This window comes from Balaenoptera ricei, chromosome 4, assembly GCF_028023285.1.
Source record: "Balaenoptera ricei isolate mBalRic1 chromosome 4, mBalRic1.hap2, whole genome shotgun sequence".
Taxonomy (NCBI): Eukaryota; Metazoa; Chordata; class Mammalia; order Artiodactyla; family Balaenopteridae; genus Balaenoptera; species Balaenoptera ricei.
The window spans coordinates 138,653,776-138,680,656 of record NC_082642.1 but is presented as its reverse complement, the minus strand read 5'-3'; the positions used below and the strand labels follow the sequence as shown (position 1 = coordinate 138,680,656).

At 34.1% G+C, this 26,881-nt stretch overlaps 1 protein-coding gene across 1 annotated transcript in view; it reads right to left on the bottom strand.

The window, feature by feature from the left end:
* Positions 1 to 26,881, bottom strand: part of NCAM2 (neural cell adhesion molecule 2) — a 228,663-nt gene that overhangs the window by 197,083 nt on the left and 4,699 nt on the right. The window contains 5 exon segments of the mRNA XM_059920007.1: positions 3,993 to 4,130; positions 10,569 to 10,712; positions 12,638 to 12,844; positions 16,918 to 16,992; positions 26,222 to 26,271. Coding sequence (XP_059775990.1) covers positions 3,993 to 4,130; positions 10,569 to 10,712; positions 12,638 to 12,844; positions 16,918 to 16,992; positions 26,222 to 26,271 — 614 coding nt within the window.

The window sequence follows — 26,881 nt, the reverse complement described above, 5'->3', positions numbered from 1 at the left end:
GATTATTTTAAGTTTTTGAGATAAAACTGTAAGTGCCTTGAGGGATATAATGCTCTATTAGATCTGTTAGTATTCTGAGCCTAACAAAGTATGAAAAATATAGCCAGCACTTCTCATTTACCTGCTGAATAAATATATAAGTGCAATACAAAATAACATCAAAACTATAGTCAAAAATATTCAGTTGAATTCCCAATATATTGATAAGGTAATTAAAAAATTCATAAGAAATGATCACCATCAGGGGAAAGTGGGATTATAAGATGTCTGAGGCACACTCAGGGAAGTAATTTCAGATGCATTCCTGGGTCAGACAGCATTTAAATTCCTTAAGTAAGAAAAAGCCACTGGCATTGAATTTGTCTGCTTTTCTGTGATAACAAATAACTCTAAAATCTCAGGGCTTAAAAATGTGTTTTACTTCTTATTTATGTTCTGTGTTTGCACCTGCAGATCAGCTGTGACTCTGCTCCACGTGTCTTCTCCATGATGCCCAAGGTAAAGGAGAAGTCTCTGTTAGGGCCATGCTAGTTTCATGGCAGGAGGAAAGTGCAAGAGAAGTAATATGTGATTCTTCTCGAAGCTTAATTTCAGCCATAGTGTATATCATGTTTGCTTATATGCCAATGGCCAGAGCAAGTCATATCATCAATTGGGTGGAGATGCATAAGCCTTCCACTGGAGGCACCACACTTCACATGGCAATGAGCAGTGATGTGTAACCTCTTAAAGGGAGGGGAGATAAAGATTTGTGAAAAACTATACACAGGTATTGAGAAATATCGTAAGAAATTCATAGAGGGAGTTAAGGGAAAAAAAAGATTCTTAACATTTGGTATGGCTGGTTCTATAAACTAGCAAGGATACCTTTTAACTAATTGTTGAAAAAATAGACTATGCATTGGAAGAAAGGAAATGTGAGGGAAAAGTTGCAAAGAGCAAACAATGGAAAAAAGAAGAGCTTCTTCCAGAGCCAGGACTTGGCAAGAAATCAGTGAATGTGAAGAAACATTTGACAGGAGTATTTGGTTGGGACTTCAATATACTTAGAGATGAAAGGAGTTGAAAAAGGTCCATAATGAAGTCCAAATTAGCAAGAATAAATATTAGTAGCAAATAAGAGAGATGTATGCATTATAAATTGGGGAGAAAAGCATGTAATAAGTCAAATATTGTAACTGAAGAAAAATAAGGTAATGTGGATAAAGTTGGTGCTTTTATTTTATTACTAATTTTTGCAACCTCAAAGTTTTCATTGAACATCTGCAAGAGGTTTTGTAGGAGGTAAATAATAAAAGATACTTTTAGAGAGGGCTCAAGATTTAAAAGTAGGTAAGCAGGGCAAGAGTCAATAAGACTGGAGAGCATGATTTTTCTGACTGAAGTAAAGGCAAAATGTGAGAGAAAAGCACAGCTGTCTGGTGGCATTAGTCAATGCATTCCTTTGACAGGGTCCAACTGCATCATCCAGAAAGGGGAATAAATCAATGGTTGATTTTGTGAACACTGTTATTTTGAAGAAATTGGTTCCAGGAATTCTAAGATATGGGAGTTTGTGACCATAACAGGGAAATGTGCCTAATAAGAAGAAGTGGAGATAAAGCAGTGTTCTAGTAAAGAAGGTCAGATTAGGACATATAATTGATTCTGTTAGAGGAAAAGTGGGAGTGGAAGGAGGATGATTTGCTTTGGAGGTCAGTGTGATGCAGTCACAACAGGATATTACATACATGATTGATGTGAGTTGCACAGAAGAACACATTCCAGTGTTTATCTCCTTATGAACCCCAAAATAATAAGTATAGACATACAGATAAATATTCCAGATTGAATGCAGATCATGATAGACTTGAAGATTCAAACTCTGTTAACTGAACCCACTCATACCCAAATAATCCTTCCTTTAAGAAAAATGTAATCACATTTAAACACTCACAGATAATCTAGTGTGGAGATAGAACATGTTATAACTATATTAAAGTAGAAATTACAATAGCAGAATGGATAATAAAGGCTTAATATGCTACATCTGCCAGATGATGTTTCCTTTTTCACATCAGACTCAAATTAATGTTTTAGTGTAAAAATATATGCATAATTTTACATATACATACATATATAACATACAGCATAGTACATATTTATATACTGCTTCCTATAAACTTAGTCCTTTTTAAAAAACTTTATATTATTAACTAATATTATAACCCACATTTTCACAAGAGCATACTGAGCACAAGGTCTTGCCTGTGACAAAATACACATAGATTTCCTACCTTAAATTCTTTCGGAAACAAAGGACAGTAGATGGTTAAGTCAATACTTAAGAAACTAAATAGCCACTGTAAGTTACCTTTGTTTATTGTACATAATAAAGAGGGAAAGATATTAGAAATACTTATAGATATTAAAAATAGATATATAGATACAGTTACAAACATAGTACTCATCTCCATATTTAAACCTATTCTTCATGCACTGAAATCTTCCTCTTGGGCTGAAGGCCAAAACTTCCATCGATGATAGCACTCGATAACTACCAGATTCTGCACACCAAAAAAAGGCTCTGAAAGTCTTTTCTGAGAAGGCCTGGCACTTTGGACTCACCCATGAGCATGTGCAGTTTCTATCAACCTGCCTAATAACCATCTGGTCTATTCCATTATGTTATCCACAAATCCCAATTAATTATAGACTTAGAGAAGGAGAGAAAAAAATTCTCAGTGATTTAATATTCTCTTTACATTTCAGCATGAATTTTGTGGTTAAAATACCTTCACTCCAGGAAAGGAAAAACCAAATAACTCTTTTAGATCTATATGCTATTCCTGGTGTTGTTCTCCAGTCTCTTCAAGAAATTGGAGAGATAGCTCATGGTGGGAGGTGCATAGGATATGGAAGAAGACACTGATTTATGTTTTCCCTTCCCAGCCCTTACTGATAGAAAACTCATGGCTAACTCTTTAAATTCATATTTTGTCTATTCCAGAAAGAACAAATTACATTCTGCTTCTAGAATCCTGTGATTATGGTTATCTCTAATTTATTTTAAAACAGAAGAAAAAAGTCAAAGTGCATTTGTGTAGTGTTACTACTAGTATTTCCATATGGCTGAAGCATGGGCTACCTATGAGCGGATGGTTAGAGAAGGTAGCTGATGATCATAAAAGACTTCCTATACCATGAAGAGTGGTTTTTATTTTGTCTTGAAGGTAATGGGAAACACTGACAATTTTAAGTGTTGAAAGGTTGATAGGACAGAAAGTTGGAATTGTGAAATTGAGAGTAGAGGAAACAAACAACTTGCAGCCACACAAGAAAAATACAAAAAAGAATTGGAAAGGGCAGCACTCATGGAAAGCATGGTAGAGAAAATAGAGTATATTTGATAGATGTTAAAGAAATACAGTGTACATCTTGGTGACACATTAGATTACCAAAGTGGAGATAACTAGGATAACATTAATCTATCTTCCGCCTCACAGAACGTCATGTTAACCCAGGCATGCAATAGAGTAAAGAAGCCAAATTTGGAGGAAGAGATGTCATCTTGATGTCATAAACTTAGTTATTAACATCCATTAATATTTCAAAGGGTAACTATGTATTCAATTATTTAATTTGGTAAAACCTGCAAATACTGTTAATTAGAGTAGTTGAAGTAGGTAATTAATGTAATTTAAAAGTAAAATCTAGTATCATACTTTACAGTATTTCATTTGACATTCTTTCAACAACTACAAAGCCAGAAAAAGGCAACTACTCCCTTATAGACTCTTTGTAAAAGAGGATGACAGTGTTAAATAAGTCACAGATCCTGCCCTTGAGGCTGTAATACAATGTAGCAGATGCTACCCTAAAGCTGAGATTTCCTCTAGGTATAGAAGAGGTTTATTAGGGAAGTCTTGAGTGCTGAGTTTACATGGTTGCCCTTTTAATAAACATATTGCTAAATGCAACAAAAAGATACATACTAATTATTATCTGCTTACCATTAACAATAACGATGATATCACGGAAGTCAATTTCTCCCCTAGCCTCCACTCTTCCTTCACACCTGTATATACCTTCATCACTTTTATTGATGTTGAGAATCTGCAGATTATTGTTGGCTAAGATAGCAAACCGATCTGTAAGGTAAGCAAAGGGGAGGAAATGATATCAGTAATTGAAGGCAGAGTCCAGCATGCTTTAAATTGCTAAGCATTAAAATATGGCACTTGTCTGACACTATCAAACTTTTCATCAACAAATTCAAATTTGAAAGTAAAATATAATTTCATGACTTCAATTTTTCCATTCTACACTGCCTGGTTACACATCTTTTTCAAAAATACATTCAAGATTTTATTTCCACATAAAACGGTTAGGGTATTATTTTGCCCTTGGTACTCTGAACGCAGAAATGATACACAAAAGAACAAAGCCGAGACATCAGATATAGCAGACACAAAGACGTTTTGACTGCAAATATGTAGCAACTTGAGTAAGGAAAAGGGTTAGAAAATTGATTGAATATCCTTCCTCACACAATAATTAAACTAATAATTGCACATACCCTGAGGAGGCAGCTAAAATATATAATAATATTCAAGTCATGTAGAGGGCATATAAAATGGTCATATCTCAGATTTATTTGAAAGATTTTTTTTCTAAATGCAAGATAATCCATTTTAGGAAGGAACAGATTAGACTTCATTAATTTTATCTCGATTCCATTTTATGTGTGAGTATATGCACATGCATAAATACAAAAATAAGCTGTTATAGGGCATGCATTAGCTGATTGCTGAAAATAACCTGGCTTGCCTAAGTAGCATCTCAGCCTGACAGTATTTTCCATAATGCCTGGCCTTAGTTTTTAATCATCACAATATCGTTGCAGTCTTAACACCTTGCCCCTTCCTATCACGTAAAGAATGTTCTCATATCCAGTTCTATTTTGAAACATGTTATAAATGTAATATCTTAAATTTCATTAATCAATTCATCCATAGATATCATCGAACATCATCTGTTTGCTAGGTACTGTATTTGGATACATTGATGAATAAGAGAAAACATCCTTGACCCCTTTGGGACTTTTGGTAAGGTAGAAATGTCATTAATTTAAGGTACCCACCTCTGGATATCTACTGTTAAAGCTACTTTTTGGAACTGTTCCAGTATTTATTACTCTTCCCCTATCTGCTGGCTAAATAGAGGTATTAGGGCAAACACAGAAGCCACATGAGGAAATGGTCCAGCCCCCCTCAACCTGGATCACTGGATGGATGGAAAGGTAGAATCCTGCCTCTCCCCCTGCTGTCAATTGGACTTTGCCTGAGTGAGAAATAAATTGCTATGACATTAAGCCATTCGCATTTGGGGTTCATTTTTCACAGCAATTCCTTAAGTCAAAGTAGAAGTTTGGGCTTTAAATACAAATAAGGAAGTTATCAGACTATAGAAGGTCATTAAAATAGGTAACATGTGGTTATTGATTGTCTAAGAGACAGTTAATAAGGAATGGAAATGTGTAGATTCTGAGGCTACCTCTGAAAGAAAATACCAGTTACAAGGCTACAGATACATAATTTTCAGCCCAGGAAGTATAAACTTTCCCAAAATATTTATTTCACCTTTTGGGTGATTCTAAGAAGAGATACAAAAATGTTTATGCAGATGCTTTCCCCTGGTAAATTTTCTCATCAAAGAAGAGACTGGAGAGAAAGAAAGGCAATCTGCAAGAAATGTAACTTATAGTAAGTCCTGGAGTAACTCAGAACTCTTAAAAATGCATGACATTTCAAAGTAAATGTAAAAAAACTCTATTCAAGTGTGTTGCTGGAAATTAGAATGAGCAGCAATTACAATTGACCCTTGAACAACACGGGTTTGAACTGTGCAGATCCACTTATATGGGAATCTTTTTCAATAGTAAATACAGTACTACACGATCCGAAGTTGACTGAATCTGAGGATGCAGAACTGAACCACAGATATGGAGGAACCTCGGATAAGGAGGACCAACTATAAATTATACTTGAATTTTTGACTGCATATCGAGTCGGCACCCTAACCCCTGTGTTGTTCATGGGTCAACTGTATGAATTAAAAAGTTCAAATTTAGAGAGGGATACAACAAGTCATAACTAAATCATTGTAATATTATATTTTCTAACTCACTAAAATATGTGTCATCCTTAACTAAAAATTCTAAGTATATGTGTAAAGTCCATGGAATGATGTTAGCAAACTCTCAAACCAAAGAGCATTTTAATATGTATTTATAAAAAGCATTTGAAGAAAGCACTGTTTCAATCAATCACACATAACTATGGATATTGGAACTATTTAACTATTAGAGATGATCTATTTATCTCAGTTTTACAGATATCCACATTTTCATTATTGCAGTAAGAAAATAAATGAAATCAAATAATACACAATAAAGTGTCTGCTTTACGTTTCTTTAAGCAGGTTATTTTCTAAGTCCCCTTTTCTTCTGATTCCACAGCCATTGAATGATTTGCCTCATCTACTCCTATGCCTTCAACTTATATTTTGATGATTCACAATTTTTCTTCAGACCAGATGATTCCTGTGAGTCCAGAATTGTGCAAGAGTCAACCAGATGTACGAACTTAGAAGGGCTGTAAATACTTCAATCTCAGCATGTTTAAAATTTGGCTCACTAGCTCCACCTGAAATTTCTCATAGGGTACTCTCCAGTTCAGTCTTCACAGGTCTTTACATTGAGCTAGTTGCCCAAGGCAAATTCCTTGAGTCATCTCTGACTTCTCCATCTCTCTCAGTGTGCATATCCAATCAAACCCATATCCTATCACTTCTCCCTTTATCATTTCTTAGTCTAGAATCTACTTTTCCCTCAGCAATTGTTTCATTTGGATTTGAACTGTTCCCATTGCCTGGAGCTTGGTCTTGACTCTCATCTAATTCATTCTCCTCACTGAAGCACTGATATCCTTCTCAATACATATTAGATCATGTCACTGCCTTAATTAAAACCCTTTAGTGATGTCACCTTTGGATAGATTCTAAACTTCTCAATAGAGATGTCAAGGCCATATTGACTTGGCTCAACCTTCTTTTCCAGTATCCTTTCGTATTAGTCTTTATTTACAAATCCTAGTTATTATAAGTATTCTAGTTGTACTTATTCATAAATTCTAGTTATAAGGAACTTAATTCAGTTTCTGAAACGTGCCACTCATGCTTTCACCTCTGGGCCATTGCATACCGTGTCCTCTCCTCTTGAAAAGTCCCCACCATTCTCAAGCTGGCTAATCCCTTTTCATCTTTAAAGGTTGCTTTTCTCTCTCAGCAGGCACCTTGAACCCTCTCCTCTGACCTAACTAGTTCAGGTGCTCTTTCTTTATCATCTTCTATCACTGCACTTTCCTTATCATATACCTCAACATACCTCGTTTTCATTGATCGATTTTTTCCACTAGATTATTAATATGTTGAGGGTGGTGGACTTGTTCATCATTTTAACCATGAATCACCACCTTCTAGTACACTAGATGAAATATACTAAATGTTCAATAATTGTTGAATGACTTTTTATACTGGAAGTAGATTTCATACAAATTTTATTGAACAAGAAGATTTTATCCATAGTTTTTGATGCCAAAAGGGTACTTCATTAGAAAATGCTCAAAACATTTAGGAAGTTTCAGAGATAACTTTCAAAATGGCTGAGGTAGAATGGGCAACTGCAATAGCATATCTTTCCATCAGGGTTGAGATTAAAGTCAGGATATTCAACTTTTATAACAAAATGTCACCTTTACTCCCTAAATACTTGGATTCTTTAGCATATGGATTTCCTTTCAACAAACAGCATGGTAAACCTCCACTTTGAGTAGTCTGTGGGAACATTAATTCTGCATATTTGTCACACAGCTGCTACCAAAAGCATGGTTAATAAGATGGACATTTCCAAACCTTCATTGTTTCATATGGAGACTTTAAACTTTATTCCTGTGCCACACTAAGGCTTCAGAAAGTTATCTGTACACACTGCATTATTCTAAATCCCCATATATGTTCCTTTCATGGTTGTAAACCTAATCTTATTTCATTAGTTTTAATGAAAGGATCACATAAGGTATAAAAATCTGAAGAATATTACTTCTTATAAATCTGTTATGAATGTAAAAAGTGTTTGATAATGAAGTATGTGGCAAGTGTCTCAAATATTAGAAGGTTAGAAAAGTTTGTTCATCTTCACAATTCCCCTACATCCTTTACATCCCAAAGTCAGAACAAATTTTACATCCTTTTTAAAAAATTCTATTTTGCCTTCCCTGCAACTCAGCGTTAAGTTTCTATGTTTAACTGATTCCCATGAATTAAAAACCCAATGAGAAGGAACAAGAAAAATAAATGTTATTTATTGAGAATCCGATATATAGTCAAATATTTTATTCATTCACTTAACAAATATTTATGAGACTATCTTACTTAAAACTCAAACCATTGTTCAAAATGCATATAGTAATTTACTGTTTACAGATGAAGAATCCGAATTAGGTACAGAGCAGTTAGAAAAGCTGTTTGAGGCTTTAGGGACAAGGAAAGAGTAGAGCCTTAATGGAATTCCAGCTTCACAGCATTTCATCCTGGGATGCTGGGAAAATGTGTAAGCTGTAGCACAGAAGCATCACTCCTCCATCAGCACTGTACTTGACCATGAGTGTTTGCTTTGAGGATTTAACTGTTTTTTTTTTTTTTTTATCAGACAATCATTAGATTTTATCCCCAAATAAATTACAAAAAGTAGATATTATAGGGCAACCTCCAGTGTCCATGGATGCCAATGAATGAACTGTCTTTAGGCTTGAATTCCATCTGGCTACTTAACTGGAGGGATCACCTGCTCTGGGAAGATGGAGATGCTGATCGGTGCCCTGGGCCCGTTCAGTCAAGACCTTGCCAGTCCCTGCTGCTCACACTCTCTGCCCAGAGGCCTACAGTCAGCATCGATTTAACTGTCTTTTAAAAAATGAAACTCGGGCTTCCCTGGTGGTGCAGTGGTTGAGAATCTGCCTGCCAATGCAGGGGACACGGGTTCGAGCCCTGGTCTGGGAAGATCCCGCATGCCACGGAGCAGCTGGGCACGTGAGCCACAACTACTGAGCCTACGCGCTTGGAGCCTGTGCACCGCAACAAGAGAGGCCGCGACAGTGAGAGGCCCGCGCACTGCGATGAAGAGTGGACCCCGCTTGCCGTAACTAGAGAAAGCCCTCGCACAGAAACGAAGACCCAACACAGCCATAAATAAATAAATAAATAAATAAATAAATAAAACTCATTTCAAAACCATCTTGTAATTATGGTTTACAGTAAACCAGATGTACACTTGAAGCCTAAGATTAGGTAATCTGAAAGTGTTTAGACATTGTCATTTAACTGCTATGAAAGAATTGCTTTTTCTTTATTATTGAGCGGAAGAAAGCAGAAAATATACTGCACAATTTACTCATGAAATTTATTAGTAAAATCTAAAGCAGTTATCTGGAAATAAAGTATTATATCTCATTAACTTACTATAATAGAAAACAGAGTTTTAGTCAATAACTGACAAGCAGTGAAAATGCCAAGTCCAGAAAAATTCTCTCAAAGTTAAAAACAAATTTACTATCATGATCATGATACGTTCTCTGTACATATTCAAAAACAGAAACTCTCTGCCTTCTCTCCTTTATGTTGTAGAAGTTTCATCTCTTAGAAACACAAAACAAAATCATCCAAGATAGAAAGTATTTTAAAAGATTCAGTTATTTTGTACCTCTCTGCAATGCAAGTGCAATGAAAAATATTCTAAATCGAAAATGCTCCCAATTCACAATGATAAAGTAGCATAATGTAAGCAAATCATGCATCAATTTCAGATGTCATTTTATTCTGGAATTTTAGCTCAGTCTGAATCAAAATCATGAAGACAATTGAAATGAATGTACTCTTCTTTCTATTATCCATATTCTTCTTATCATAATATTTAGAATATGTAGGTATCTTTGAAAGAACAGTGACAGAAAAATAAGTAGGATTCATATAGATATTATTATAAGTTTACACATAATAAACCCATGGGATTACGTTTGAATTATAATATGCAGAATTTCAATAGACCAGGATTGATTCCTTTATTTGTTTGGTATCCTTGAACTGTTTGTATATAATTTTTTCTTGATCTAGAGCAGGAGTCAGCAAACTTTTTTCTTTAAGCTCCAAAAAATAACTATTGTAGGCTTTGTAGGACAAACCATCTGTGTCACAGCTGTTCAGCTTTGTTCCCAAAGTAGCCATAGACAATATGTAACAAATGGGTTTGGCTGAATTATCATAACACCTTAGAAAAGCAGCAGAGGAGCTGAATTTAGCCTGAGGGCCACAGTTTGCCAACCTCTAGTTTAGAGCTTTGGGGTTCTCAAAACAGTCGTTTGAGGTTTAGGGTCAAACAATCTAATTGCTATATTTACTCAGGTAGATTCAGTCTTTTAAAAAATTGCAGTATTGTTAGAACATATAACTTAGAGAGTTACCAAAATACTAACTGTCGGAAATAGCGGTGACTTCCTCATTATGATACAACCAGCTGACAACAGGTGCAGGCGAACTGCTGACTCGGCAAACCACTTCTGCATTCTCTCCTTGTTTGAACTCTTGAGGAGATACGACTTCTCTGAAAGTGAGTTTTTCTGCATCAAGAAAGTAAAACAAACCATACAAGTATTATTGCTTATTTCTCCCAATAGCATATTTCAGAATCCATGTTTATTGATGCTGTAATAAAATAATTAGGTAAATCTAGATCCTTTAAAACCTTAAACCAGATAATCTAATTCTCCTACCCAATAAATTCCATCTCACTGAGAATAAAATCCAAAGTCCTTACAATGCCACACTAGGTCCTGTATGAACTGGAGTCTGCCCCACAATTCTGATCCCAGTTTTTCTTCTCTCCTCCTAGTTGCTGCTTCAGGCAGTTCCTTGAACACTCCAGATTTGTTCTCATTCTGGGGCATTTGCACTCTCTTAAATTCCTTTAAATTTCTGCCCAACCTCCACATACAAAATAGCCATCTCCCTACGTCTCTAAACTTAATTTCTTTCCTATAGAATTCTATAGCATATATCTAGCATTTAAGCATTAGTTTTAGCTTATTTTTTGTCTGTCTCTACCCACTAAAATGTTAGCACCAAGTGGCCAGTGATATTTTCTGTTTTAGTCACTAATGTCTTTAGGAATTAGAATATTGTCTGCCATGCAGTAGACATACAATAAGTGTATTGAATGAATGCATGAATATGGATATTTATGCTTGATGAGAAATTTTCACAAAAGTAATTCATTGCTCTTGCTAAGAAGAAACAATTTTTTTTTACCTTCACAAATAAAGCACTAGGGATCTTCCTTTGTATCATTTCAAAGGACACTTCTTTCCAGATACTAGTCTATGAAATGATTATTTCAACTTAATTCTTTGTTATTTATGAAATTGGTACAGTAAATGGTCATATAAATAAGTAAAACATCTTTCCTTGAGGAGCTTAGATACTAACAGGAGGGGGAAAAAAAGGTCAAATCAGGAAAAATGAGGGCAACAGTACTCCAACAGATTGCCCCACTCATCTAAGAGGAAGTCTTGCTCTGGTACTGCTTCCTTTTTTCCCCGTATGCTATTTCTAGAATAACAAAAACAAAGCTATAAGGAAGAGATGTCTTATGAGCTAGTATTCTAAAATTTTAATAATTTTTCAGTGGTAGAAATGCTAACTACCACAAATTAATTGTAAGGCAAAGTTCTAAACACTTTATGCATGAGTTAATGTAGTCCTCAAAGCAACTCTATGTATGATGTAGGTACTACAATTACATCTATTTTATAGACGAGGAAATTGAAACAGGTTATGCGATTGCTCAAGGCCACAGGTGTAAGTGATAGAGCCTGGTTTCAAACCCTGGGAGTCGATGAGCTTCAGTGTTCCTAAACAGGTTAACAATTCCTAAAAGTGAGAAGTTGGAAAGGAATGTAGGAAGCAATCAATCACAAGTCGTAAAATGAAGTGTAAGTGTAGAAAACCTTGCTACTAAAAATGCCTGGAGTTGAAGAATCTGGTTAGATATTATTCTTCATTAGATGAGTTTTCAGTTTTTATTCTGTCTAAAGCCTGTCAGCTGACCCTTCCCCAGCTCTCATTCTAGATTGGTAGCTGTTATCACATAGGTAATTTTATTTGTTCTAGTCATGATCTTTTTTTGAAAGTGAAAAAAAGCACTCCCAATAAATTTTATATCACTAAATAAAGTACTGATTTCTATTTACCCAACAGATTCTTAATGGTGTCAAAAAACTAAAACATTTTCATCTATATTATTTAACCAACAGAATTGGCTCCATCTATGTATTTATAATCCACTATAACCTATTATCGATTTTATTTTAGAGATGTACTGTGGTAAAATAGAAATAAGCTGATATCTGTAAAGGTCTTAGCACATTGTCCATCACATAGTTAGTTCTTAATGAGTGTTAGTTTCTATTGTTAAGTACATTTTAATTTGAATTTTTTATAAGAACGTATAATTTCAATCAATAAAACTTATAAATACATGACTTACGGTAAATTTCCAAAACAACTGTGGCTTCTTGTGTCTGTCCTTTGGCATCTGTTGCTTGACAACGATATATCCCTGCATCTTCTATATTTGCGTTGTAGATGGTTAATCGTGATCTAATACCTTCCTTTTGCACTGATACCCTCTGTGTTGAAATTATCTTCTCTCCTTGAGGATTATACCAATCTATACTCTCAGGTTCACCAATTGCTGCAAAGAGCCATGGAAAAGAAATTTTGAAAATATGTTTCAAGTGTTTGTTTTGACACTTGCATTTACTATCGTGTAACAACTTTAACAATTTAGAAAAAAATGTAAATGGAAGACTGGAAGTCTAAAAATCTTACAAAATCGAAAGTAAACACAAATGCTAGCACACATGTTATCCTTATTTATCCAACATTGAGGTTTCAATCTCGTTTGAGTAACAAAACCCAGAGGAAACTTCCAGTATGGTACTTAAGCTATGATAGTGTAAACTTTACCACGGAAATCTATGGATTATTACTACACAAGTACTGAAACTGCCTTGGCAACTGAGTCCAACATTAATTCCACTTAATAGGCATAATCTAAACAGAAACACGATTACTAATGTAATTTCGCCTGCTCAATTCTTTTTGCTAGGGTCAGGAAATAGCACTTTTTTCCCTGATACAGCAGAGCTCATGAAAACGTAAATCATTTATGAAATAAACTTTGGCTTTTGTTAATACAGAATTTTGAATTAATTTCCCAAGTTGTTAAACTTGTATAGATAAGGCCAATGACTATTTTTTAAATGGAGCCCTAATCTTCTCTTTTCCCAACTGAAATGAGTAGTTACACCATTTTAATCTAAAACTGTTAACTCTTTAATCATATGATAATTAGAATGCATTGAAATGATACTTATAGTGCTAGGCAATTACAACCAAATCATTACAGGGTAAACATTTATTTAAGTTTTCCAATTCAGAATCTAGGTTATTATCCTCTTCATAAAAGCTGAAGCTTCCCATGTTTGCTTTTAGTCACCAAAAGGATGTATTTCACCTAATTACTTGAGAGATAATTTGTGGAAGCAGCATACACTATTAACTCAAGAGTATCAGGAGAAAATGCATAAAGTTAAATAACATCTTCAGGACCTTTTTGAAGAAGATTACTCCTTCTCATTTTTTTTTTCCCCCAAGATATGGCTTTAGAAACAAATTGTCCTCCTTCCTATATCAAATTAGACATGACGGAGAAAAAGGTATGAAAGAAGTTTAGTTAAATCGTAAATGAATCTTAGTTATGTTATCTTCAGTTTTTCTGAACAGAACCATAAAACCATAGTAGTTACAGGATAACTCTTTTGGGGGAGGTATTTGTTTTAATTCCCTCCTCTATCGAGAAGTTACAAAAGAATAATTTAAATGTGCATTACTTTAAGTTTCAGCAATAGAAAACCTCACTTTATACAGTAAATTATACAGGATATTCTGTGAAATATTTTGGACATTTTCACTCTTAATGATATGGAATAAAATTTCATGGAGAGTTTATTCTGTATTTTCATAGAGCAGTCATAATTCTCTTTTTTCTGGCAACTCAAATAATAATTTCCAATAAAGCTTTGCATATTGTTTTACTGATAAGACTGGGCTATTGGATTAATTAATAAGTAGCATTAAACTTATTTTCTTGAAAATGTAATATAAAAATTCATTTGCTGTACATGACACATTCTTATTTAGTTCTGTGAGGGTATGACTGAACTAGGCTGGATCCTGGGACCTGGGACACTTTTCTGCAGAGCTTGCACCTGAACAAACCTCTCCTGGAGCAACAATATACAAAGAAACTATAAGGGACTAAAAATAACTGCAAGCATGTCCAGCTGGGACAAATTATGAATAAGATACAAAAAGGCCAAAACCCAACTGCTACATCTGAGGTGCTGGGAGCCAAAGCATGGTACTACGCATGATTCCTGCACAAAGCACCACCAAGGGGGTGGACAGACCACCTAAGCCAGCCGGCCAGCTGGACCCACTGATCCACCATTACCCTCATCCCATTTAAGGGACCAGCTCACTCCACCTCAGGGAGCGAGCAAGGGAACTTGTTACTTGTTTTCACTCCCTTGTGCTGCATCAAGAGTCCCTACAAAACCCTGCCTGAATTCCCCCTCTGGCCTCTTACCAATTTCTATTGATTAAAGAGTCCAAGAACCCAGGTCAGTAACATGACTAACTTCTAGTTGAATTTTAAGACATATTTATTTTATTGAGTTTTAGATGTCTATGTTCAGGAAACTTTAGAATCATATCAACACAGTCACCATTGTGATAGAAAAGTACATGCAAGCGTTTTGATCTGCATTGGTTTCCCACATCTTTATTTTTAGATTTTTGTTTTACTACTGTATTTAAGATAAATAAGGCCACTTCCATGACAACAGTACAGCTCTTGATTATACGTCTTTATATAAAAGGAAAAAAAGTTTAATTGTTTTGCCTTATTATTAAGAGCAAAACTCAGTACCACTGAATGACGTTAATTCGTACATTTAAATTATGTCTTAATTTGACCTTATGAATTACATACATCATATAATTTATATCACAAAGATAATGCAAATCCAAGAAAATAATACAATTTTATTTTATTTTTCAATTCATTTTTGAACTATTTCATTATTCTGTGATCTTGTGATTTAATTGAGCTGCGTGTGTGCATGTGTGCATTTGTGCATATAAAATATGGATAAGGTTTAGAAACAATGAACTATATTCTTATGTCAAAGCTGTGCTGACATAGTAAATGATGTTGAACCAGTCTCGCCCCTACTCTCTGCTTTTACATTTGCCAATATATAAAAACATGTGTCAACAAGACCTATCAATTCAGACCTTTATTAAGAAGGCAAATATGTGAAGAATCATGGCCTCAATTAGTTGTTCATATTATCTGATATTATTTTTAGATATGTTATTATAACTGCTTCTATTTTTTTTAATTGTCATAATAATTTAAATAAGCCATGCCATTCTGAAGACAACTTTTATAATGCATTTTATGTCAGAAATGCCTATTTAATCCAGTTTTGAATTGCTAAAGTATAATCAGGAATGGAAACAATTTTAAAATATACTAAAAAGCAATTTTGACACTAAATGAACACTTTTGAAACTTTATATATGAAGGCTTATAGGCATGAAAATGAATATGATGAATTTAAATTTTGGCACTAATGAATATTTGAAAAAACTTTATATATGAAGACGTATGCATGAAAATGAATACGATCAATCTAAATAGCAGTAGAATGTGCTCATTTGTGAGTTTTACAATATGTTGAATAGGAATTTGTTGCTTAAGTAGTTAATATCTTCTAGAAGAATTCTACATGTGCATGATTAAACTAGATGAGGTCCATAATAATTTCCCATAGGCATTATGATATATAATACTTCTAATAGTCACAAAAATCTTGCAAAACCTTTGCTGATTAAATATCTACTTTTTTTTTTTTTTTTAGTTTTTTTTAAAATTTTTATTTATTTATTTATTTATGGCTGTGTTGGGTCTTCGTTTCTGTGCGAGGGCTTTCTCCAGTTGCGGCAAGCGGGGGCCACTCTTCATTGCGATGCGCGGGTCTCTCACTATTGCGGCCCCTCTTGTTGCGGAGCACAGGCTCAGACGCGCAGGTTCAGTAATTGTGGCTCACGGGCTTAGTTGCTCCGCGGCATGTGGGATCCTCCCAGACCAGGGCTCAAACCCGTGTCCCCTGCATTGGCAGGCAGACTCTCAACCACTGAGCCACCAGGGAAGCCCTAAATATCTACTTTTAAAGGTCACTTTTCATAAGGAAGGATATGATATGCTTTGTCCTAAACTTTTCAATGAAGTGAAACTATAATGCAAGGTGCCATATCTAACTTATTCAGAGCATATTTATGAAAATGGTTCAATTATAACATTTACATTCATCCTAAGGTTACTATTTAGATAGAAATAATATTTAAATTGATGTAAAAGTTATCATGCATACATTATATTTGATAAGTTATTTTCAAAATAAATAATCTAGTTTATTTAGCAGTTAAAATTAGTAACTTGAAAGCAACAAATAAAATTCATACTGTTTAATATGTAAAATATGTTCATCAACACTTTTCTAATCATTATAAGCCCAATGATAATATACAATTTTATTTCTAGAGAATTGACATTTAACCACTTAAATTTAATCAATATATTATATTAATAAAGAATGAAACAAGTTATCTGAAAATATTTGTAGAAATACATACCTGTACATGTGAAGAATTTAGATTCGCCCACACTAAGCTCTACTTTGCTAAGTGAAATTGTCACTTGAAGAAGAGCTGAAAAAAATATTTGAGTAAAATTAATTATGGTTTTAAACATGGATGCTAAGATTTTAATACATGGTGTCTATACCACATGATTGAAATAGCAATTATTTACCCTCTTATGCTTTTATTACCTGTAAAGAGAAATGAAAGTTTTGTAAAATACAATTTAACAAATTATATACATTATATTATTATGCACCTTACAAATAGACCAAATACAGGACTTATTCAAGCTATGTTGAAATTTTTAGTTAAGAAAATGAGAAAATTCCAACTCAGACAGCTGTTCCATATTCACAGGCTAGGCATTCTGTGTACTACCAGATTGGACAGTAGCTACATAAAATTTTTGCTTAAATTTTGTAAACTTGCTTAAAAAGAGTAAATCCTACACTGTTATTATAACAATTAAAAATTTAAGTCAAATACTTTTTGACTACCTACTAAAATATTTCCATGAAAGGAGACAAACACAGGGAAGAGAGGGAGTACTACATAAGGAAAGGGGAATAAGCATTTTTTTTCCACAAGATAAATAAGTTAAGTGAAGTAACCAGGGCAATGGCCATAAAATAGAGGAGATGTTCAAAATGTTTGCTGTCAAATTTGAAATAAAACAGTCGAATATCCTAAAACTTTAGAAGATAATTAAAGTTATGTTTTAACATAAATTAAAAGACTTATGTTTCTAATAATATGGTGGACAAGATAGTGTTACCACTCCCCAAAACCCTGTTCCACCATCCTTTTCCCCACAAAATACATAGCTAACCTTTCAGGAAAGTAATGGTGCCTCAAGGGAAAAAAAAATGAAGAAAAATCTAAAAACTAGAGTACAAGCCTACACTGGGAATTTGTGGATCATAGTAACTGAAAGCCTCACAGATTGCAGAGAATGGATCCAAGCTTGGCTAGAAGAGGAGATGCTACAGAATACCACCAAACACTAGACCAGGATAAGATTCACTCTTAGTATAAGAAGGGTATAGAATAAATTAGCCTACTGACAAAAGGGAATGACAAGGAGAGTTGTCTTTTCTGGCCTGTGTAAAGGACAAATGTTTCTTCTTAAATAGGTTAATCATGGTTCTGCCATACCCCAGGTTTGGGATTTTAAAATTGTAGATACATGTTCCTTGGGAAACCCCAAGCTGAAAATTAAATTAAAAAGCACTCTCACATGTAGGGCTCACAGCTAAGTGGCAGAAGCAAACATAAAATCCCTTCAGAAGAGCTATGTAATAGGTCCAGACTCCCCAAGATTTTCATAAATGAACCTCTCTTTAACCTAAACTCCCATTCTGACATTATAAAATACATGGTGAAATAAGGCACTGTGAGCAAGAATTAGTTGAAATAACCTAGAGGAGAAATAGACCCATGACATTTCAAAACAGGGAATTAGACTAAGAATGTAACATAGCTATGTTGACAATGTTTAAAGAAATAAAATGTGAAATCAAAAAATATGAGAACAGAAGAAAATATTTCTCAAGAAAAACTTGTCAAACATGCTATTTAAGCTCTTTAAAATATTTCCTTGAATGGGAGGGAGGGAGACACAAGAGGGAAGAGATATGGGAACATATGTATATGTATAACTGATTCACTTTGTTATAAAGCAGAAACTAACACACCATTGTAAAGCAATTATACTCCAATAAAGATGTTAAAAAAAAAAAATTTCCTTGAAAGTCCCATACTTGATTGATGAATTCCTTCTTTTTCTGGAAACCTCCCTGAGAAACAGGATGGGCTACATGGCTATCTTCTTTCATGTTGGTCTTGGTCCTATTTTTATTGATAATTTCATCAACACTCAGAGGGTACTTGGCACATTACAGGGGCTTAAAAAATGTTCCAGGAAGTCTAATATTTCAGAGAGAAACATGTAAAAAAGAGCAAAGAATTTAGAAAGAATAAGGAGAAAACTAGAAGAAACAAGAGAGTGTCTACTATAAACAATGTCAATTCTAGTGAGAATTGACAGAAGAGGACTTTTTGAGTAGTAACTAATCCCCTTGATGAACTTAATTTAAGTGTAATGAGGACAATAGAGGCAAATTGCAGAAAAAGTCAAGGAATTTGAGATTGTCCTCTTAAGAAACTTGAATCTGTAAAGATGTACAGGGTTTTGTGGATCCACAATTCTGGGCATGTGGTCAGGGATTTTATAAATTGGGGAAAGTTTACTCATACTTATGGATAGAAGGGAAAGAGGCAGAAAAGAGGTTATATGGTTGAAAGAAAAAAGGGAATTGTGATTCAGTTTCTCATTCTCTTTTCACTCCTCTTACTTTCTCCTTTAAGACATCATTTATTTCATGGCATCAACTTCCTTTTCTCTTTGGATCTTCAGTCTGTGCTTTCCCAAAGTCTAATCCTGCAACTTCTCATCCTCAACTAGCATTCAGTTGGATAGCATATTTTAATTTCAAACCCTCCATGTGCAAACTAAACCCTTCCCCTTCCACCAAAAATTGCTCACTGTTCACTATTCCATTTTTGTTCATCACCAATCAATTGCAAAGTCTTGGATATAACCTCTGAAACATTACTTGTATGCATTCTTGTTTATTTCCAACACTGTTTCCCTAATACATGCACTCATTAATTTTAACCTGAGATATTTCTTTTAATCTGAGATAGTGATGTATCAAATTCTATATTTCTTTTTCTGACGTTTATCTCTTCAACATTTCTTCCCATGGGAGCATTTTTCAGGCTGCTGCAAGCATACATTTCTAAAACTGTTTAATTTTACCTGCCTACTCAAAAATCTTCAAAGTGCATTTGCTTTGTCCAATTAATTATCAATATTATACACATTTTCATAGAAAGAAAACTAACTATTCCAAGTTTATTTCCAATTACTCCTTAACGCTTTTGTGGCTATAGACAGCAACAATTAATCATCCCCCGCTTCCCCACTGACTCACACTTCCTCACCAATGTGCATTTGCTCAAAATATTTCCTTTCCCTTCATCTCCCTTTCTCTCATCTCCCCAACGCTGGCTACATTCTATCTTCAAAATAAAACTAAAATATCAATAAATTTACAAAACATTCTTGGATAGTTCCATCTATAATATCAACAAATAAATATCTTTGATCCAGAGACATGTTGACTAAACAAATGAAACGTACATTGTTGTTAATGATATTCACTTCTCTACTGTATTTAAATGTAAATTTGTAGAAGTGAAAGCTCATCACCCTCACTTCTGTTTCTCCTAAACTGATAATATATAAATGCATGGCAGAATAGTGAACAAACACTTACCAAGAGCTTATTGTACACTAGGTACAGAACACTGACAGTATTGACAATATAAAATTTTGGAATTACTTCATTGACTTAAATTGAATTTAAAGATAGCAGAGGTTTTGAGAAATGTCCACCAATTATTACTTAAGTAATTCCCACCTTTGACCTTTGGAGTTTACAGAAAATACAAAACTTGAAAGATGTAGGCATTTTAAAAGTCAAATACAGTTCTGAACAATTTTACACAGATTTGCTGATGGGTATAATAAATAACTTACATTCATTGCAATAAAATGAAATTAAGCTTGAAATTAATTAGTTAATTTATATTAAAATACTTGGCAAATTTTTTATTCAGTACAAACTATCAATTCACCCATTAATCAAGACCATATTTTTATGGGCATTTTGGTGTCAGGGCACATGGCTATAAATCAGGGATTAAAAGTACATAATAAAAAGAAAACATAATTCTCTAGCTTAATACATTTCCCAAAGGCTAGATTTGCTCTAAGTGACCTCTACAGATACATTAAAACATGTGCATATTAGGAAAAACTTGAAGAACTAAAATCTAAGGTCATGCCTTAATCATTGCTCTAGTGATTTAACATCATTTCTTGTGATCATTCCTGACCTGTGGCCACCTCCAACAGACTCATTTTGGACCCAAATGTAAGAAGAAAATGAAATAATTTTCTAATGCCAAAAGTTGTATTCAGAGAAAGCTGGGCAGGACTGATATATTTATATCTATCCAGTTAATCTCTCATTCATTTCTGATGTTTCCACTTAGGCACAACAAATGAAAGTGGAGAGTGATGTGGGGCCTTTACGTCATTTAGAAAAAAAGATATTAAATAGTTCTAATCAAAATTTCTATATAGGATTGGGTGGAATTCGAAAAATAGAATGGCATTCACTAATGCTGAAAAATCTAATTTTGATATTTTACTCTTCTTAGGTATTTGGAATAGATATAATAACTTTGAGGAAAATTGAGAAGGATATAATGTTATATAGATTGAGTCACTTGATATTAGCAACATTATTGATTAAATGATGGCATTACTTAAAACCAATCAATAAATCATATTTTTGTATTAGAATTGGGATTGGTCAGTATCTTTGCAAGAGATTCTCATTAAAGTAAGAAATCATTTTAAACCCATAGACTGAAAAGTTGGAGGCATGATAAATCTATCTTTTTTGAACTATCCTCAAAGAAATATATGTAATAATAACCTTAAATGTAGAGTTCGGTAAATTAAAAATTGTTTACCAAAATCAATAAGTATTTATTGAATATATGAAATTTTTAAATCACTCTTTTTAGATACTATGGTATACAAAAATAATAAGTTACAATTCCTAATGTCAAAGTATTTCTAATTTATTTGGTAAGGCAACAACATGACATAAAAAGAAGAATGATAAAACAAGATGATGTTTATCAATTATGACCATTATGAGATTTATGATCAAGAATGCTGCATAGAGGGCAATAAAACTTGAAGAAAAAAGTTGGAATAGATGTTGTAATAAAAGGACAGAAAAAGGGTCGATATTCCAGGTAAGGAATGCATGTTGGTGGACATCCCAGGTAAGGCAAAAATGTTCAAGGAGTATTCAGGGAATAATTAGTAGATCAATATAGATGAAGTTGATCTCATGTAGAATATTGGTAATATAATTGGAGAAATAGTTTTGAAAATACATTGGAGGATCTCAAATGCCATGGTAAAATTTCTGGACTTAAATTTTTGTCCATTAGTTATTTATAAATAGAAACCAACATGACAAAATTGGCATTTAGTAAAGATTAGTCAGAAGATAGGATGGCTGACAAATTGAATTTAGGGGAAAATTTAGGGTATGTTATGATGAGTATCTCAGTTGGCTGGTGGCAAAGAACATGGAAAGGTAGGAATGGATGTAACAAAAAAAGTAAAAATAGGAGTTATCTCTGGATCAATTAGAACATTACTGAAAAAGGGAAAAAAGTCAAAGATGTTAAGGTTTTCTGCTTCAGTGAAACAAGCGTCACCAACGTAAAGAATTTCAGGAATAGAGGAAAAAATATGGAGCCATAATTTATATCATAAATGAAAATTACTTCTCAAAATAGAACATAGACAACATTTTAACGAAGATAACTTCTATCGTAACAAAGCTTAAATCAATATTTGTAATTTAAGTAAGCATGCAGATTAAATAGCAGATATTCAAAGGGGGCTTTCTTAATTTATAGGAATATAAATAGAATGAAGTGATTGGCATTTCTAAGTCCCATCAAGGGACCTAGAGAGCCCACTGTAATTTGATACAACATTTAACAGTGGCATTTAAAATGGCCAGTTTATCACTTGCAGAAATTTTAAAACTGACAACTTAATTAGTCTACTACATGCCTGACACAAAGCAGAGTTGAATTCACTTAAAATTCTAACAGACATGCACAGATAACTTAAGGCACTGATTTATTTTTGTAGGATGATTTGTAACATTTATTAAGCAAGAAAATTTTTCCCTTGGCTTCCACATCAAGGGAGTTAAGAGAACTAAGATATCTAATAATTATAAAAACTCTCAAAGAGTCTTACTCATAAAAGGTTCTTATAAATTACTGATTATATCAAATGAATATGATTTCCTCATTTTTCCATTGAAAACTGTACCCATTTTTAAACTGTACCCACTTCAAGAAAATTATGTATATAATTTATTAATTACTCACTTTTTTATTATTAAATTTTCATGTCCATATATTAAAACAGTCTATGTGTGATCTAATTGATTTTTTTTAAATTGCTACAATGTTCAAGAAAATTCAGAACTTTTGGAACATTTAAGAGAGAAATACTCTGTCATCAAACCTTTTAGGAACTCTGATGACTGTGAAGATTTGATCAAAACTATTTTTTAGGGACTTCCCTGGTGGTGCAGTGGTTAAGAATCTGCCTGCCAATGCAGGGACATGGGTTCAAGCCCTGGTCCAGAAGATCCCAAATGCCCTGGAGCAACTAAGCCCGTGCGCCACAACTACTAAGCCTGCGCTCTAGAGCCTGCGAGCCACAACTACTGAGCCCGCGTGCCTAGAGCCAATGCTCCTCCACAAGAGAAGCCACCGCAATGAGAAGCCCACACACTGCAAAGAAGAGTAGCCCCTGCTCTCCGCAACTAGAGAAAGCCCGCGCTCAACAACGAAGACCCAATGCAGCCAAAAAAATAAATAACTTTTTTAAAAAAACTATTTTTTAAATAAATTGCTTCACCTAAGTTTACCAAGGCAAAGTTAAACATTTTAGTGTAATTCCTTTTCATCATTGTACTTTTTCCGTATTTGAACTCAATTGTCTTCAATCTTCCTGTACGAAGTTAGGAAAATAAATGTCTCAGTTGCTAGATCACGTGGGTCCTTTTAAGAGCAACTGGTCTACCTCCTTAATGCTTCTCTTTCTATTGACTCCTTCCTGTTAAGCTATAAACACTACAGCTTCCCATCCTAAAAAAATATAGTAATAATAAATGAGACAAACAAAAAAGAAAACAGAACAGACAGATAATATAAAGAGAAAAACCATCTTTCTGTTTCTTGTCTCTCAAATTACTATGGTATATTCTACTTTGCTTCATAACATTATTTCCCCCCCAAAAAAAGGAAAAAAAAAAAAAAGAAAGAAAAAATAGAAAAAAAGAACACTCCAGGTCCCCATTTTTTATTCTATCACAAGTTACTCTTTATTCTCCATTCAACTAACAAGCTTGCTATTCCTAAGGTCAACCACAAACTTCTAGTTTTCAAATCCAATAACAATTTTCAGATTTCGTTTTTTATTTGATTTAATAAAGGATGAGATACTGCTGATTATTTTGTTCTTTATTGGTCCCATTCCTTGATCCCTTACATATTTATTCTCGACTCACTTTTCTGATTATGGTATTTCTATTTCAGTCTTTTTGGTTACATCTCTTTTTCCACATATACCTTAAATATTTGTGTTTCTTAGTAATCTTTTACTTATTTTATTTTCTTGGAATTCTGTATACCTTCTTCTACTGTGAGCACATATGTAATACTATTTTCTATGTGCAGAGCACTGGTTTAAGCAGTGTACCTAAAATGTCTCATTTAATGCTTAAACAGTCCTACTAAGTATATATTTTCATTCCTATTACAAAGATAAGAAAATTGAGGCAAATGATGGTGTCAGGACTTACTAAAGGTCACTCGTCCAATGTATATGGTGAAGTCAGATTTGAATCCAGCCATTTGTGCCCAGTGTCTGTGATCTTAACTACTTCCTATACCCTTCATTAAAAAAAAAATAATAATGCCCAGTATAATCTGGGCTATCATAAGCCCTCAAACATAAGTCAGCTTCTACTTGCCCACCGTTCCATCTTCTATATATTAATTATAGACAGAATGTGTATGTATGTGTATTATCTCCTTATCATCATTTTTGAGGTCTAGAAACATATTTGCTAATAACTATTATGCCTCTTTACTTAAAAAAAAACCAAACTTTTCTATTTATCAAAGTCAGCATATTAAAACTCATGATATGCTGTCTTATCCCATGCTTAATCTTTACTGTAAATTATCCTATTATTATCTATTGAATCTATTTTGCCAGAAAAACCCAGAAATATCCAAAGTTCTCTCACACTCGCCTCTCATTAATAGAAAACTCATAAAGTTCAACTCATTCTTCCTTTAAATATCTCTCAAATCTGCTTTTGTTTTGCATCCTCATTGCTTTAGTTTCATTTCTCACCACTACTAGCCTGGTATAGTGAGTAGTCTGTAAAATTGAACAAGGTCAGGTATTGGGTTTATCAGAAAATTCTGAGGGTGTGTGTGTTTGTGTGTGTGTGTGTGTGTGTGTGTGTGTGTTTATTTATGCATGTGTTTTGTTTTTATTTGCTTCTGGCCCCATTCCTGAAAATCCCGATTCAATATATCTGATGTAGGGCCTAAGGTTTTCTATTTTAAGTAGCTTCCAGGTGCTAAGCATTGCTATGTAGAATGCAGTCGCCAGTCCAAAACCATTGACCTCAATTAGGAATTTGTTTATAATATAGGATCTCAGGTTTTATTTCATACTGACTGAATCATAATCCATAACTTAATAAGACCCCCAACAGTTCCATGTGCACATTAAAACGTGGTTAACACTGGGTTGTGACAATCCAACATGTTTATCATTCATAGTACAATATATTTCCCGTTGTGTAGGATAAAATCCAAACTTTCACACTTGACATGAAAGATATTTAACAAGCTGGACATGACTTTATTCAACTTTATTTACTGTCACATTCCAAGTATGGGAGAAAAATCAAATCAGAACAAAACACACACAATAGTTAAATATCAAGAAACTTTGCAAATAGGTTCTATTTTCCTATTTCTTTTTGAATTGTTTTTTCTTATTCAATAGAGCCCTTCTCCTTTTTCTCCTCTAAGGGCACGCTTATTACTTTCTATTAAAGACTTATATTAGTCCTCCTCCAGGCAGTAACCCACACACTTCAATGTCTTCTAAAATCCTGCAGTATTTTCTATTAGAGCACTTAAAATATTACAATGATATATGTTAATAAGTATTTTATAATTTTTAATAAGCAGAAATTCTTCACATGCAATTATATAAATATATGCAATTTATAAAATCTTTATATTCCCTTGTTCAAGTCAACTTATTGCTATTTTACTTAAAATTAATGTAAAACTGAAGAAGGTTGTTTGTTTTGAGTTTCTGTACTATTTCCCAGTAGCAATTAACATATACTCAATTTTGTTCACACATCTGTTTCTCCACCGGACTATATATCAGCGGCAAAGCCCACAACAATTCCTGGGAAATAAAAATAGAATCTGTGTAATGAAGTCTAACCTTTTTTTTCCTTTGTGCTTAGTCTAGTTTCACCTGTTCATAGGGTACCCTGTGCAGAAGGCTTGCACCTGGCACTTCAGACCAGAATTCCCAGTGTGAAATTGCTGCACCTGACGCTTCAGTTGGCAGACCCTGTGCAGAAATGCTGCACCCAGCACTTTGATCTGGAGTGCCCTGCGCAACACAGCTGTGCCCAACAGGCAAGAATGCCACCCCCTCCCCTGCTGACAAGACTCCTATAAAGCATCCCCACCAACGGCCTTTTGCAAAGAGTGTGTACTCTAGAGCATGAGCTCATGCCTCTACATTCTTTGATCAAAGAATAAAGCTTTCCTTTGCTTCTGAACCAAACTTGATCTCTTCTATTTGCACAAGCAACATCAAGAAGAAGGACTCTTATGGGGGATCAACTCATTGGAGGTTTCGGGGAGGGGATTGGTAATAAATTTTTGACAACCAAGATGGGACTGACTGTGGCTCTTCTGCCTGCACTCATCCACTAGACTACAGACATGCTCAAGCTTCAGCAGGACGATGGCTAATGTTTGGGCACTTGGATGCCTCCTTTTTTGGTCGCATCAATTAACAGTTTAATGCTGGCTCCAAATTTCCCAAACCAAAAATCTATTTGGATCAAATTTTGTAGTGTTTGCATGCCAACAAATCACTCCAACTGTCCCTTCAGTAGTTGGATCTCTAAATTATATCATCATTTTGCAATTGGAC